Consider the following 14,235-nt stretch of genomic DNA (forward strand, 5'->3'; position numbering starts at 1 on the left):
AGGCCTTGTGCTGAAAATCTTTTCCTTTTCTTTTACAAAAGTTAAAAAATTAAATAAAAATATTTTGAAAAGGGTTAAGCACACGTGCGACCGCTCGCGTAGGCCTTGTGCTGAAAATCTTTTCCTTTTCTTTTACAAAAGTTAAAAATCAAATAAATATATTTTGAAAAGGTTTTAAGCACACGTGCGACCGCTCGCGTAGGCCTTATGCTAAAAAACCTTTTCCTTTTACAAAAGTTAAAAATCAAATAAAAATATTTTGAAAAGGTTTTAAGCACACGTGCGACCGCTCGCGTAGGCCTTGTGCTAAAAAACCTTTTCCTTTTACAAAAGTTCAAAATCAAATAAAAATATTTGAAAAGGTTTAAGCACACGTGCGACCGCTCGCGTAGGCCTTGTGCTAGAAAACCTTTTCCTTCTTTATTAAAAATACTAAAATATTCCCAGCTACAAGTAATCTTTCAGCTAGAACTACGTAACCCTGATTTCTCATTTTGAATGAGAATACGTAGGAGCAAGGTCAATCCTTGTCGGGCCCAAAAAATTAAAAAATATATATTTTGTTTATTTATAATTTTATTTTAGGGATAGTTAAACATTTTGAAAACCACATCAAATTCGCGTATTTAGTTAAAGGTACTGCCTTAGGGGCAGGCGTTGTAGGGTGCTAATACCTTCCCTACACGTAACCGACTCCCGAACCCAGAATCTGGTTTTCGCGGACTGTGTCTTATCATTTTATGGTTTTTCCGTAGTTTTCCAAAATAAACTATGGTGGCGACTCCAAATCTCTTTTCTGAAACCGTTTCTTTTTGGATCGTCGTCCCGTCGCGATTCCGGTTGCGACACTCTTAAACTTGTAACACAACAATATCCAAAATATAAAATAATACGAAACAATACCCAATAATATTATTATTAAGAAGTGGACTTTAAGCCTAACTCAATCTCACTACACAAACTTGTAAGGCGAGGTTTACAACCACTTATATATTATAATTTGGCCTTATCTTTAGTCGATGAGACTTTCAACAACCCTTTCAGGTATAGACATCTCGAAAGTCTCATATCGAAAGTCTTATTTATAGTTATGTGAGACTTCCAACAATTATTTTTATGATTAAACAATTATTTTTATAATTAAACAATTATACACCAAATCATATTTTTTAGAAAATATCTTAAAATAAAATAAATGCTTTAAATTATAACTAATAAAAAATTTTATAATTTCCTTTGAAATATTTAATCATACTTGTATGTTTTTTTAATTATTAAAATCTATAGCATCTCACATAAAATTATAAAACATTTTTGTAAAAATTTAAAATAATATATTAAAAATTTTAAAACAAAATATAAATAATTTTTAATATAAAATATAATTTTAAATAAACTTAATATTGTTAAAAATATTTCATTTGAAATAGAACTTAAAACTAATTGTTAAAAATATTTTAACATTTATACAAAAAAATAACTCTATTATCAATTTGTAAAGAAACTAATTTTATAAAAAGCTAGATCTAAATTGAGTCAAACTTATAAATACAGGATTAAATTAAGATTTAAATAATAAATTTACAAATGAGATGATGGCTTAACACTTAACAAAAAGTATTTGAAAAAAAAACTACAAACTAAGACATATTTTATGTTGTTAATACAATAATAAAAAACCTAATAATTACACATTTTTCAATAGAAATCCAATTGAGATCCATTAAATTTAAAATATAGAGATACAGTGAATATTTTTGAACAAAAATGATGAACAAGTAGGTATTTTAATATTAATTAAATATTAATATTATTCTATATAACATTTTTAATGTGATGCAAGGATTTTTAGGAAATATTATTATTCTATATATTCGAAGTTTTAGGTCAAAGTCAAAGCATCGTTGTTGGGCTTGTGGTAGAATCCATCGGGCCTAATTCAAAACCAAAATGATCTGTCATCTGTGTGTTGCAACGGTAGCGTTCTCAATTTTCCGAAGAGGGAAAATGTTGATTCGACGATTACCTTGGTCGGCGATTTCTGTCGCCACATTATTTCCCCGTCGTTCCGGTGGTTCAAATGGACTTCGCATTCCCGTTCGCAAGCAACTTAACTCTTCTCCCTACCCCTTCTGCTATAGCTCCGGCATCAATCTCCCTCCACAACCGGTAATTTCGTTTTCACGCCATGCCTAGGGTTTTTACGATATAATATTTATTGCATCACTCACCTAATTTGAGTTTCCGCTCGCAGGGTCACGAAACGGATATTCGTCACTCGCAATCTCTGAAACCCGGTCTTTACCTTGTCGGAACACCGATCGGAAATCTCGAAGATATCACTCTGAGGTACGAAACATCTAACTCTTCATTTTTCCTCATTCCAATTTGGCGTTTAAGTTTAACTCTGCATTTGTTTGATGAACACGGGCAGGGCTCTTCGCGTGCTGAATTCAGCTGATGTTATACTCTCGGAGGACACGAGGCATTCGGGAAAGTTGCTTCATCACTATAACATCAAAACGCCTCTCGTAAGTATCGTCCGATAGCAACGTTGATTACTTTCCAATTTGCGTGTTCTGATGCGCTTTTGTAGTTCTTCAGATGAGTTATCACAAATACAACGAATCGCAAAGGGAACAGGTTGTGCTGAGGAGGTTAAAGCAAGGTGATGTCGTGGCTCTTATAAGTGATGCTGGAATGCCAGGCATCAGTGATCCGGGTATGGAGTTGGTAAGTGTGTTTTTGCTAGCAAATTTGTTGTTGTCGACGGGGTTTTTCATTTTTTGCCGTGGCGAACACAGTTTCCCCTACTTTCTTGATAATGTGGAAAATTGCAGACAAGTGCGTCTACAATTTCTGTCCCGACCTCAATTTTTAACCTTGTTGACAACAATAAATTTGCAATGGAAGTTGTAGTTGAGGACCTTTTTTTAGAACCTTAGTTGTGAATATTCCTATATGTTTCTTAAGTGTCTGTTTGGTGATGTAGAGGATTTCTTTAATAAAAAATGCAGGCAAAATTGTGTGTTAGTGAGAATATCCTGGTTGTGCCAATCCCTGGTCCTTGTGCTTTGGTGTCGGCTCTTTCTGCCTCGGGCTTACCTACTGATGAATTTACATTCGGTAATGTGCTGAATTAATTGAATTTTAGCATTCATGGTATTTTGGGACCTAAAATGGCTTTTGTTATGTTTAATTTGCAGTTGGTTTTCTTCCTAAACATTCTGGTTCTAGAAAAAAAAGGCTTATGGTTTCAGCTGATCAAACTACTACACAGATATTTTACGTTCCTCCTCACAAGCTTTCTCAGTTTCTTGACGAGAGTTCTTCAATTTTTGGTGATGCAAGGTACTGACAGTTAGCTTAAAAGTGGTGTACACTTGTCAGCCTTTTCTTCTAGTTTATATACCTTTTGCTCACCTCTCCAATTTCCCAGTTGGAGAATTATTTGTTTGCATTTTTTGCAATTTATTAATAATTGTTATTCTGAACTGTGATCTATCTGTTTAGTTTATCATTCAACTTTAGCGTGAATTTTGACGTCTTATGCATTAAAATTTTTCTAAACAGAAGGAAGTTGCACAAGTAATAGTTTATATAAGTTTTTTTTAATTTTTTAATTTTTTATCTGGGAGGTATTTACTCTTTCTGCAGAACCCTCCTTTGGTCAATATAGGATTTCAGAGGTGTGGATTAGGGAATATTGTTTCAGATTGGTTGACTCTTCAATTTGATGATATTGCAGGAAATGTGTTATTGCTCGGGAAATGACTAAGTTACATGAAGAGGCGAGTTTAGCATTTAACTCTCTGTAGTCAGTGTTCCATGGGGATGGCCATTGGATCTGTTTATCAGTTATCCCTCCAGTTCATCCATAAATGGAACCAACCAAACTATCTAATTATAGAAAATAAAAATGAATGGATTGGATTGGATAGTGAGTGAATAAGTATTAGATGGCTAATGAACCATCTGACATATTTCTTTAAACCACTAGGTTAATGGCAATAACTCTAGTGAATCCAAAGTCCTGGAGAGCCAACCTTGCTTCCTCAGTTCATAACTTCAAATTCCATGAAATAAAAATAGGAAATTATATTAGAGAGGAAAAATCTTGGTTGTGAGAGCTATTGATCGAAGAGAAATGAGGAACCTTGGCAGATAAAATTGTATGTCTGAAAAAAGAAAAAGGAAGCTTCCAGAGCAAGAGCACAAATTAGAAAAGAAAGAGCTAGGAGAAGTATGAGAGAAATGCGAGCAATTGATCAAAGAAATTGAGGAACCTAATAGAAATCTGTTCAGAAGAATCTCTTGTAGAAAAGAAAGAAGCATTGTTAGAAAGAGCTGAAATCTAGAAAAGAATGAGGTGGACGTGTGAGAGGAATGAAAAAATTGTTAGTGTCTCTGCAGAAGTTGACCAGGGAACTTGTGAAGAGGAAGAGAGATGAGTGAGATTTACTATATGGAATTCATTTTTTTCAATTAACTATCATAATATTTCTGTTATGGTTATTTTGAAGTTGTTTATTCTGCAACTATATTTCACTTAATTTGTAGTGATGCAAATAAATGGGGACTTACGACACTTAATAGCAACCCAGCAGTATGCCTTTGTTTAATAGAATTTTGTTAATCGTTAGCTTAATCAATATGCAGTACCCTTGCTCTCATGATAGTTTTTAACTGATGCAGTAGATATTGCTTATGTAGTTTTGGCGTGGTACACTTGGTGAAGCCAAGGAAGTATTTTCTATTCGTCAAGTGAAGGGAGAACTTACTATATTGATTCAGGGGCAAGCAAATTCTAAAGTTGAACCTCCATCAGACATTGAGCTTGAGAGTGAACTTAGAGAACTGATTTCAAGTGGCGAGAGTCTTTCCATGGTAGTAACCTCCTTACATTTGCGTGTGTTCTATTTTAAGTTTAAACTGAAGCTTGATATATGGTTATATGTTGTTTATAAGTCGAGTTAATGAAAATGGTTTGTGGATTTGAACGCTTTTCCTGGGTAGCTGTGTACAAAAGTGATAATCAATTTTCTCTAGCATTAGAATTAAAAGAAATGGGGAATGGGTAAAAATTATCCATATTATGACAGATATTCATTTTAAACTGAAGATGGTGGCTGCCTTTTTTTTATCTTTCTTTTAGTTGATGTCGTCCCGTCATTTTTGTGAAAAAGATCCTCTTCAGCTCTGCTAAGAAAACTTCATCGTCATTCTTAATGCGTTTCTCTTTCCTCTGTTTCACTCCCTTTGAATTGAATTTAATAGCTTAAAACTGTCTAATTTATGGGGCAATTAACTTTTGAGTATTCACAGTTAATTTCAGCATTTGTTTGATGTGTATTCCAACACATTTGTTTGTTAAGTTCAACTGCTGGGTCTGTAATAGGCTGTCAAGTTGGTCACCAGCAAAACATCAGTGAGTAGGAAAACTATATATTCACTGGCATTAAGGAAGTTTGGGAAGCAACTCGAAGTGGAAGATGATCAAAATTAGCGTGGATTATTTCTGCTGGTGAGTTTGATATTTCTTTGCTGGTGTTTCACTGGTTACCGTATTTTAGTCGAGTTATTGTTCTATTAAAGCGTAAAATTGTTTATTGTTAACAGCGAAAGAGATTCTCTGCTCAAACTTTCAACCGGGATGGTGATGGATGGAATGAAATGATCCATCCCTGCTGTTCTAGTTTTATTACCGATCATATTAAGAATGGTTGGGCTGGTATGCCAGTTTTCAACATTGTATTCTTCTCTACCAAGGTTCTGGTTTTCATGACGCAACAAAACTGATTGTAAATGTTTACTCTGGGCAAGATAGCTGTTGGGTTGGATCGGATCGTGCCGGCGAGGCAAATGAATGGCAAAGCTGAATTCCATATTGCTTTAGCATCTGGCTCCAATTTTATCAGGATTCATTTCAGCCCTTTCCTTTGGGCTTTAGCTGAAGTAGTAAAATATATGACATTGTAAGATGTACAAAATTAAGACAAATAGTTTTTTTAAAATATCATGCGTTGTGGATTTTATAACAAAATTAGGTATATACTTGTGCAGTGTTGCCAATGAAGAATATAAGTAGTTCTACCCTCCTCTTGACCCACATTCACCACAAGAAAACCAATAACACCCAGGTTTCTTCGTACTGGTATGTCATTAATTCTCCAGTCCCACTCTTAGTTCATTTTAACATAATGCCAAACCAAGTTTCTAGACTACCTGCGGAATTAAAGAGAATAATTAGTCTGATTTCAAGCTTATTTTCTCGTAATGAGTATCTCTGGGGAAACCGCGTGGTTTGATAATATATGTTTTTAGAAATCACGACCCTAACTAATTGCGGATATAGCCAGGGCTAAGGTCAAAGGAGTAGACAAGTTATTCAGTGACAAATTTGTCATTTACTGGAAGAAGGGTGATAGTTTAATATACCAATATAAAAATTTAACTCGAAAAATATATTTGGATTGAATTATTAATTGTTACTGAACGAATAAAAGTCAATTAAATATTATTTATAGGTTTAATTATTTATTTGATGTTTATAGTTAAACAAATATAATCCTAATTCTTATATCTAAAGTAATATGTTATCTTAGTTTTTACTATTTGTTTGTCTTGCTTAATTCCTGAGTTTTAATGGTAAATATATAAAAAAAAACATCGAAAACTATGTGTAGATGGACGAAATGAGTTGGCTCCTTTTTACACTCTTTAAAAGAGAATGTAGTAATTTAGAATCTGGTTTGTACAATTAAACTCAAAGGTAATTAAAAATGCACAAAGACTGCTTTTGCAGCAACATTACCTAGTGCAGGTCAAATTTATCTTGTCTATGCTCCATTTTGATACATCTTACTTAACCTTAAGAGACTGAAAAGTGTTCGCATCTTAGAATACACAATTCATTAACTGAGTATATAGATAGCATCTTATGACAAACAGTGATGCATTCTGTTACACCCATGTTACCACCGGAATTATTGTTTTTAATTGATCAACAGTAAAAAAAAAGTTAAGCTAAGGAAAACATGTGTATTAAACTCTTAACCTATTGCCATTATTCACAGATAAGGAGGATTTTATATATATATTGAAAAATGTGAGAGCGAAAATGGAAAAAAGATTGAGAAAGGAGTGGAAGTGGAACAGCTGCGTGATTATGGACGAGACAGCCAAAGCAGACGGGCGGTCGGGATCACGGGCACTGCACAGCGACATCTCATGTGCACATGCACATTGCCCTTTTCATCCCCTTGGCATGTCCCACCCTTCCTAAGACCATTCAGATAAACTCCAACTTACGTGACAAATAAATACATTGGGCCAAATTACCCCTTATAAATTACCTACCTCATTATGCCTCTCTCTCTCTTTCTCCCTTGTACATAACAAAATCTCTCCCTCACATAACAACGCCTCACCCACTCTTCATCCTTCTCTTTCCTTTTTTTTTTCTATGATCCTAATAACAATAAATACTACGTACACTTGTTCTACACTGCATAACTGCTAATAAACTTGAACCCATGACTGGATTTCCTTATTTATCTGTTAAAGAGAAAATGTTTTGCATGTTTCTAGCTAACTAGGTAAAAATTACATTACATATCATCCTCCTTGGTGAGGGCCGAGGATGGATGAAATTGAAAAATTTGCTGGCCTGTGGCTAAGATTCTGCGAGGATCGAATTGCATCTTCCTGGCATTGAATTGGGTCCACTTATCGCCAAAGTGGTCCATCCACTCCTGCTGCGTAGTGTAATGGGGCAGGTACTGTTTCACCTTGATCTCCGAACCATGGCAGAATCTCAGAATCTGACGGTTCTGATTAGTCAGGTACTCCAGTGTCTCAGTATCCAATGCTGATCTCAGAAATGCCACCAGGTAAAACACATCTTCTTCTGGTGTCACCACCGAGCTCCTAGGGTCCCACCTATACATCACCATCACCAAAATCATCTTTTGGATCTTTCTTTTTATCCATGCAATCATCCTACACACTACACACTTGTTGGGATTTACTTACTACTACGTTGTTAACAATCCTTTGACTTGTCAGACACATTGCTACCTTGTCATATTCTTTATGCCCTTTGTGCTGCTTTCTTTCTTTTTTAGCTATACACACTACATAACATCTATCTTTTCCTTCATCAACACATCATACTTAATTTTGACACCTTCTAAACTGAAAATAATTGACCTGAAGGGTGTCTATGGAACTAGGTTAGTGTACAAGGAGAGACATGGCATCCCTACCTACCGTTGGAGGAGTGGTCCCTATGGAAGATCTTCTGACACCAGAATCTCCCAAGTTGGATGATCATGGCTTTCCACTTTGTATTCTTATGGTCTTCACAAATGGAAAGAAAATAAACGTGTCACTTCCTAGCTGGCTTTGATCAAGATTTTCATCTCCTGTGTTGGCTACAATACAACCCTCGTGTGCTCTGTGCCTTTCTACTACATCCACATAGCTATAGCTGTGTTTCTTGTTCTTTTCACACATTTCCACTTAAATAATTGGAGTAAACATTCTTTGGTTTTTAGGCTTGGCTGATATTTTTTTCACATGGTCGGGTGCAGTTCTGCACTACCTTACAACTTATCAAATCTTTTCTAATAATATTTTCTACAAACATCATTGATGACTTGGATTATTGCACATGATAATGAAACTGGAAACAAACGACGGATCATTAGGTAAAGATAACATACAGTTTTTTTTCTATATCCCTAATCCATTAATTCCGACAACAGTACTATCTGTCAATCAATCAATCATGGACGCATTATCATATTAAGTTCCACACTTATAGGGAATATTCGTTATATATTATGTTGTTGCACAGATTTTCTCTTCCATATCCAAATTTCACAAAACTTCATCCTCTATTTCATCACTCCATTAAATTTAATTATTTGTTTTTCTTTCCTCTTCTATTTACACTATACCTAAACCAAGTTGGATCAAAAAGAGGAATGAGACATAGACCTTAACACTGACATCCGATAAGAGGTTGTCAGGAACAGAAATGTCGTTTATATATGAGGAGATCTACACATGCCTGCAAGCATGCAGTGGTTTTATTCTTCATATATGACTAGACATGCGTTAAAATGATGAGTGAAACTATATACAGTGCAGTAAATGGATGCATGTGGAAATATGCTTTTATAAACTTACTTGCTTTTGTTCATAGGGTAGATGAGGATAGGCCCACTTGTCTTATTTCCGAGAATGCCCTTGAACACACCCTTGTCGAAGTCCTTTATCCTTGATTTAGGAACAAAAAGATTGAGCCATGGATGAGGAACATCCCATAAACCCTTGGATCTAAGCTTCAACTCTGCCTTATGTACACGATCCAGAAAATCTACGTAAGGCAAGTCTGATGTGAACACCGATGTTGATATAAAATGCAACTTTTTCAACAGACCCTGTATTTCCTGCTCATCATAACAACGTACAAAGAAGAAATCTATGAAAATGTCCTTGTTGTCGTTGCAATTTGCAACTGCAATGCAGAACACTCAAAACCCCAAAGGAACTAATGTGATAATAATAATACATGCACGTTTGATCTAATTTTAGTCAATTATGTTTTTCTTCTTCAAATTTCAAAGTCAGTAAAGTTTAGTCATTTTACACACACACACACTAAATATACTCTTCAAACATTTACTAATTTTCATCACACTACATCATATGTTATTATAGCTATATTGTTGTATCTTCTTTCGGTTTCCTTTTCTATATACGTGAATAAAACATTTGGGTGTTCATATAATATTTTAAAATTAAAGAAAGCTAAACATGAAAAAGAAAGGTGGGTAGCTAAGGTAGCCGCATGCTTTTGTCGGAAGAAGGAGACTCATTATTTTGAGCAAAAGTGTGTGAGTAACTTAGAGAACTCAGAGAAGTTAAAAACAAGCAAGAGATTATTGTGGTGAATGCCGGAAAATTTAAACAGAAAAATTAACTATTGTGAAGGTTGCGTTCAATCTTGCGATTGAATCCAGAAGCTAGATTGCACAAGATCTTCCACAGGTTTTCTTTTCTGTGTGTTTATTGCATTCTGTTGTACGACTGCAGACTGGTCTGTGTTTGGTACAGAGAATAATCATATACGAGGACAGCGACACAAGCTTTTAAATTCAACAAATTATGAAAATAAGCCAACAAATTCAATGAAATATCTTTGTGATCTAACTCTACCCGAAAGTGAGATTCACAAGAGAAAATATGCATGTTATATATTATTGCTAGCTGTATGGAGGAGGTAATCAATTGGCTTTTAGCCAAAACTTGACAGATATTGAATTATTGAACAAAATATGAATTTCTGAATAAAAAAAGTAAGACATTAAGTGAATAATGAGATTTTGACACATTGATTTCTCCTGTTTTAAAATAATTAAATTGCATGTAATTAAGAAATTACTAAATACTTTTAGTTTTTAAAAATAAATTAACTTAATTATACAACGCTCTCTCATCGACTTAAAAGAATAATGGAAGACAAAAATACAGTTAAAGTGACAGTAATTGAGGATTTCAGAACATTCAAAACAGCATTCAAATTTGTAACAACTCACTACGTTTCAGAACGTGAATGTTCCTTTCATGGATAGTAGAATGGTTTGAAGAAAAGACAAACTAGTGTCTGACTAAACATTCAAGTTTAATGCCGTAAAACAACTGTTATTGCATAATGCTATTTCCGTTCTGTCATGTTTGTCTGCTTTTCAAATCAATGTTTTTTTTTGTTGTTGTTGATGTTCAAATCAATGGCATCGATGTTGTCCATTCATGTTTTCCAGTTACACTTTTTTCTCCTTTCATATATTGGACCTCTTTTGCATTCACGTTGATTTAATGTTAGAAACTTATCCTTCCATTTTCAATCAGAAAAACAGGTTTTGATATATTCTTCCTTACTCTTTACCGGAATCTCTTTCGCCATTAAAGTGATCAGATGATACATAATGTATGAAACTAAAAGTAATTAATAAAAGTAACACGTCATGAATAGACTAAGATAAAAACTGATGATATATGAATATTTTATGGTCACAGCGCACTAAGTGTATGGCAGTGAATAATACTATTATTATTATTATTATTATAAGTGAGAGTGAGAAAGAAGAGAAAATCTATGTTGGGTTGTGTGTGTACCTCGTCAACAGAATCTGCGTTTTCTTGGTCGTAGTTTTTTGTAATCTCCAAGCAGTACAAAACACCTCCGTCGGCGTTGAGGGAAGTGATATTAACAGGGTTACTTGGTGAAAAAAACGAAGATCTCCAATTATTTATCAGCCCTTCATCAACTATCACGAAACCCTCCACATAATCGAATCTCTCCCTCCCTGGTTTCCCATGCAGAGAAATCAGATACTCCTGATCCTCACAAAACCTTCCAAAATTCGAATACAAAACTCTAATCCACCGAACCTGTTCAATTTTCATCATATATATTATACATCTTACATAAACAAAACTTTAACATCACATCTACTTGTATACTCATTCAGCCATAGACATGTACAGTAACTCTATAGTATTTTTTATGTATAATTTTGTTAATATTCCTTTGTGGATAGTGTTATCAGAAATTAATTAACTAGTTTAGAGAATGTCCAGGCGAGCAACACTAAATGAGAAATCTAACTTTATCTCATAAGGAACCTAAACCGTCCCTTCGAAAACGACCCTTTTTAGGTTTTGTCGCTGATGTGAAGAAAGATTTTGGAGAAAAGACGTATCGTGTGCTCCTCCTATCATCTCATGGTTGTCATCTTCAACCGACTTTTTCTTCGGATGGAAAAAGGAAATAACATTTACCATTTTTTTACACTCCAAGTTTATTTACACTGAGTAAGCCGCTTTTCAAAAAAAAAATGACGAGTGCAATTGTAGTGTATGCATTAAGAAATTATCAGTCTGTGAGAGGTGACGAGTGAGTAGGATGAAATGAATTGGGTGGTGTACAAGTGTGTGCAAGAAAAGGAGACAAAGAAAGAGAAAGTACGTGAGAGAGAGAGAGAGAGAGAGAGAGAGAGAGAGAGAGAGACATACTCTGCGAGGAGCTGGTTCGAGAGCAATTCGAGCCCTTGTGATGATTCCAAATTGTCCAAGACCGCCAAGAACAGCATGGAACAACTCCGAGTTACGATCTTCTGAACATGTCACCAGCTCACCCTTTCCTGTTACACCACTTCCCATTATCATACCAATAACTTACCACACTTGTAATAAACCACGCTAAAGACAAACCAGATTCATTCGTACCCAGCACCATGACAAACCAGTGGGACACCGCTGTTTAATTACTCAAAACTTTTTCCCCCCTGAGGAACAACTAGTTCGCACCGTTTTTTTTAATAGTAAAACCACCAACTTTGCCAACAATTACATAACAAAACATGTCGATAATATAAAAATGCACAAACAACAAGCATGTCCAAAAAAATGATTACATATGCTTGAAATCAGTTCGTGGTTGTAACCGGTGAGAGTTACTCCTCACAAGATGATAGCTTTAACAGTGAAGAATGGGAATTACCTGTGACCACATCGAGCTCGTAAACATTGGTGATCTGAGGACCGTGATTGAAGGTTTGTCCACTAATTCCTGCGTTGGATAGGGTTCCACCCACAGACAAATACAAGTAATCGGTCCAAGACATGGGAGCCAGCCCATACTCCAATGTTGCACTCAAAACCTCTATCCACAACTCTCCACCCCACACGTCAACATACATTCCTTTCTCACACACTCTAACACCGCCACCACCCTTTCCCATTTCAATCACCACCCCTTTCTTCTCTCTTATCAGCGCTTGCCCGTTTATCGAATGTCCATGTCCCCTCGCCGACACCGCCAACGCCGACTCGAACGCCGCCTTCACCACCCTCGCCACATCCTGCGCCGTCGCAGGGTGCACCACCTCTGAAGGCACCCCTCTGCTCAGCCTCCCGAAGTCCACAGAGGCCGCTTCCAACTCCCACGTGTCCACGCTCAGTCGACCCTCCAGTCCCACATCGAGCAGCTCCGGGAGCACCGTTAATCCCACCGTTACTATCAGACGGCATATGGCGAATGTTATGAGAAGAAGCTTGTTGTTGTTGTTGACGGCCATTAATTGAAGAAGATAATAATTAATTAGAAAAGTACCCCACAGGCTAGGTAGCTACACTACCCGGTGTACGTGTGGTTTCACTGAGCAATTAATGAAGATACATGCATGTCATGTGTGTAGTGTACGATGATGCTGATGATGATGATGAGTTATTGGATTGTGGGGTTGTGGTGGTGATGGTGGGTGAGGGAGAGGAAGAAGAATGTTGGGAAGTTCCAGAGAAAAGAACAAAATCTTGGAACAGCGTCGTGGGTTAACGTAAGCAGGATTTCGCTTTAAAGATTCTGTACGCAACATGCAGAAAGATGAAGATTCTTGCTCTCTCTCTCACTTTCTTCGATTCTTGTCAAACCTTTCTCCTAATTATTTTTCTTGCTCTTTTTTGAAAGGGAGAAAAATCTCTATGTTGATGTCTGTGAGGGGTATGTTCTGTATGCATGTATGTATTTGAGAAGACAACAGAAAATAAGAAAGAAAGAAATGGAAAGAAGTCGATGTGGCCAGAGAGTGAAAAGGGTTTGGTTTGAAAATAGATAGAAAAAGTTGATGCTTGCGGTGAATTGTGAGGAATTGGTGATTACTGTGTGTCTAGGATGTGAGATACAGGCTCTGAATTTATAGGATATAGGAGAGAGGACAACGAGAAAACGGGGTTAAGGTGAGAGTAAAGGCACGTGGATGTTGTGGATGTTCACGTGAGAGGAGCGAGGCCACACGTGCCTCTCATTGTGGAAACAGCACATCTTTTGGGCCACTCGTTTTAAGTCTCTAAAATATTTCTCACTTTACAAAGGAGAACGGTAACACAGCTCAAGTACACCGCAGTAATTGATAGATACAACAAACTGCTGGAAAGTCAAGGATTCAAACGAGAGAAAACATAATAGGAGTTTTTATTTTAATACAAGATTTCGTTAATATACTATAAGGTAGGGTAATACAATAAGAACAATGTAAATATTTACAATATTTTTAGTTTTGTTTTTGTTTCTATTGTTTGTATCAGTTACATTTAAATATTTTTTCCCGTCAAGACACATGACATAAATAGTGACGACTGAAAAATAGATTATTTTATTTTTTA

The 14,235-nt window shown here is 35.7% G+C and overlaps 2 protein-coding genes across 2 annotated transcripts; one reads left to right on the forward strand and one right to left on the reverse strand.

Annotated features, from left to right (window-relative positions):
- Positions 1-1,904: 1,904 nt before the first annotated feature.
- Positions 1,905-6,014, forward strand: LOC124842925 (Tetrapyrrole (Corrin/Porphyrin) Methylase). The gene is made up of 10 exons (XM_047319537.2): positions 1,905-2,169; positions 2,255-2,349; positions 2,435-2,531; positions 2,605-2,733; positions 3,018-3,126; positions 3,207-3,351; positions 3,749-3,791; positions 4,714-4,887; positions 5,399-5,524; positions 5,620-6,014. The coding sequence occupies exons 1-9, from the start codon at positions 1,951-1,953 to the stop codon at positions 5,504-5,506; spliced, it is 1,119 nt and encodes a 372-aa protein (XP_047175493.2). The 5' UTR covers positions 1,905-1,950; the 3' UTR covers positions 5,507-5,524; positions 5,620-6,014.
- A 1,502-nt stretch (positions 6,015-7,516) lies between these two features.
- CKX5 (cytokinin oxidase 5) lies at positions 7,517-13,971 on the reverse strand. Its single transcript, XM_088107364.1, has 5 exons — positions 12,575-13,971; positions 12,088-12,215; positions 11,188-11,463; positions 9,196-9,458; positions 7,517-7,941 (listed from the first exon to the last, which is right to left on the reverse strand). The coding sequence occupies exons 1-5, from the start codon at positions 13,149-13,151 to the stop codon at positions 7,611-7,613; spliced, it is 1,575 nt and encodes a 524-aa protein (XP_087963490.1). The 5' UTR covers positions 13,152-13,971; the 3' UTR covers positions 7,517-7,610.
- Positions 13,972-14,235: the final 264 nt, after the last annotated feature.

The sequence above is a fragment of the Vigna umbellata genome, chromosome 2 (assembly GCF_029865625.1).
Source record: "Vigna umbellata cultivar VRB3 chromosome 2, Vumbellata_1.0, whole genome shotgun sequence".
In the NCBI taxonomy this organism is placed as follows: Eukaryota; Viridiplantae; Streptophyta; class Magnoliopsida; order Fabales; family Fabaceae; genus Vigna; species Vigna umbellata.

Coding starts and splice junctions, on each gene's coding strand:
- CKX5 (XM_088107364.1), bottom strand. CDS start 13,151: ATGGCCGTCAACAACAACAACAAGCTTCTTCTCATAACATTCGCCATA. Junction 9,459..11,187: donor ACGCAGATTCTGTTGACGAG/GTACACACACAA, acceptor TATGATGAGCAG/GAAATACAGGGTCTGTTGAA. Junction 7,942..9,195: donor TACCCTATGAACAAAAGCAA/GTAAGTTTATAA, acceptor GGTGATGTATAG/GTGGGACCCTAGGAGCTCGG.
- LOC124842925 (XM_047319537.2), top strand. CDS start 1,951: ATGATCTGTCATCTGTGTGTTGCAACGGTAGCGTTCTCAATTTTCCGA. Junction 3,127..3,206: donor TACTGATGAATTTACATTCG/GTAATGTGCTGA, acceptor TTTAATTTGCAG/TTGGTTTTCTTCCTAAACAT. Junction 4,888..5,398: donor GTGGCGAGAGTCTTTCCATG/GTAGTAACCTCC, acceptor GGTCTGTAATAG/GCTGTCAAGTTGGTCACCAG.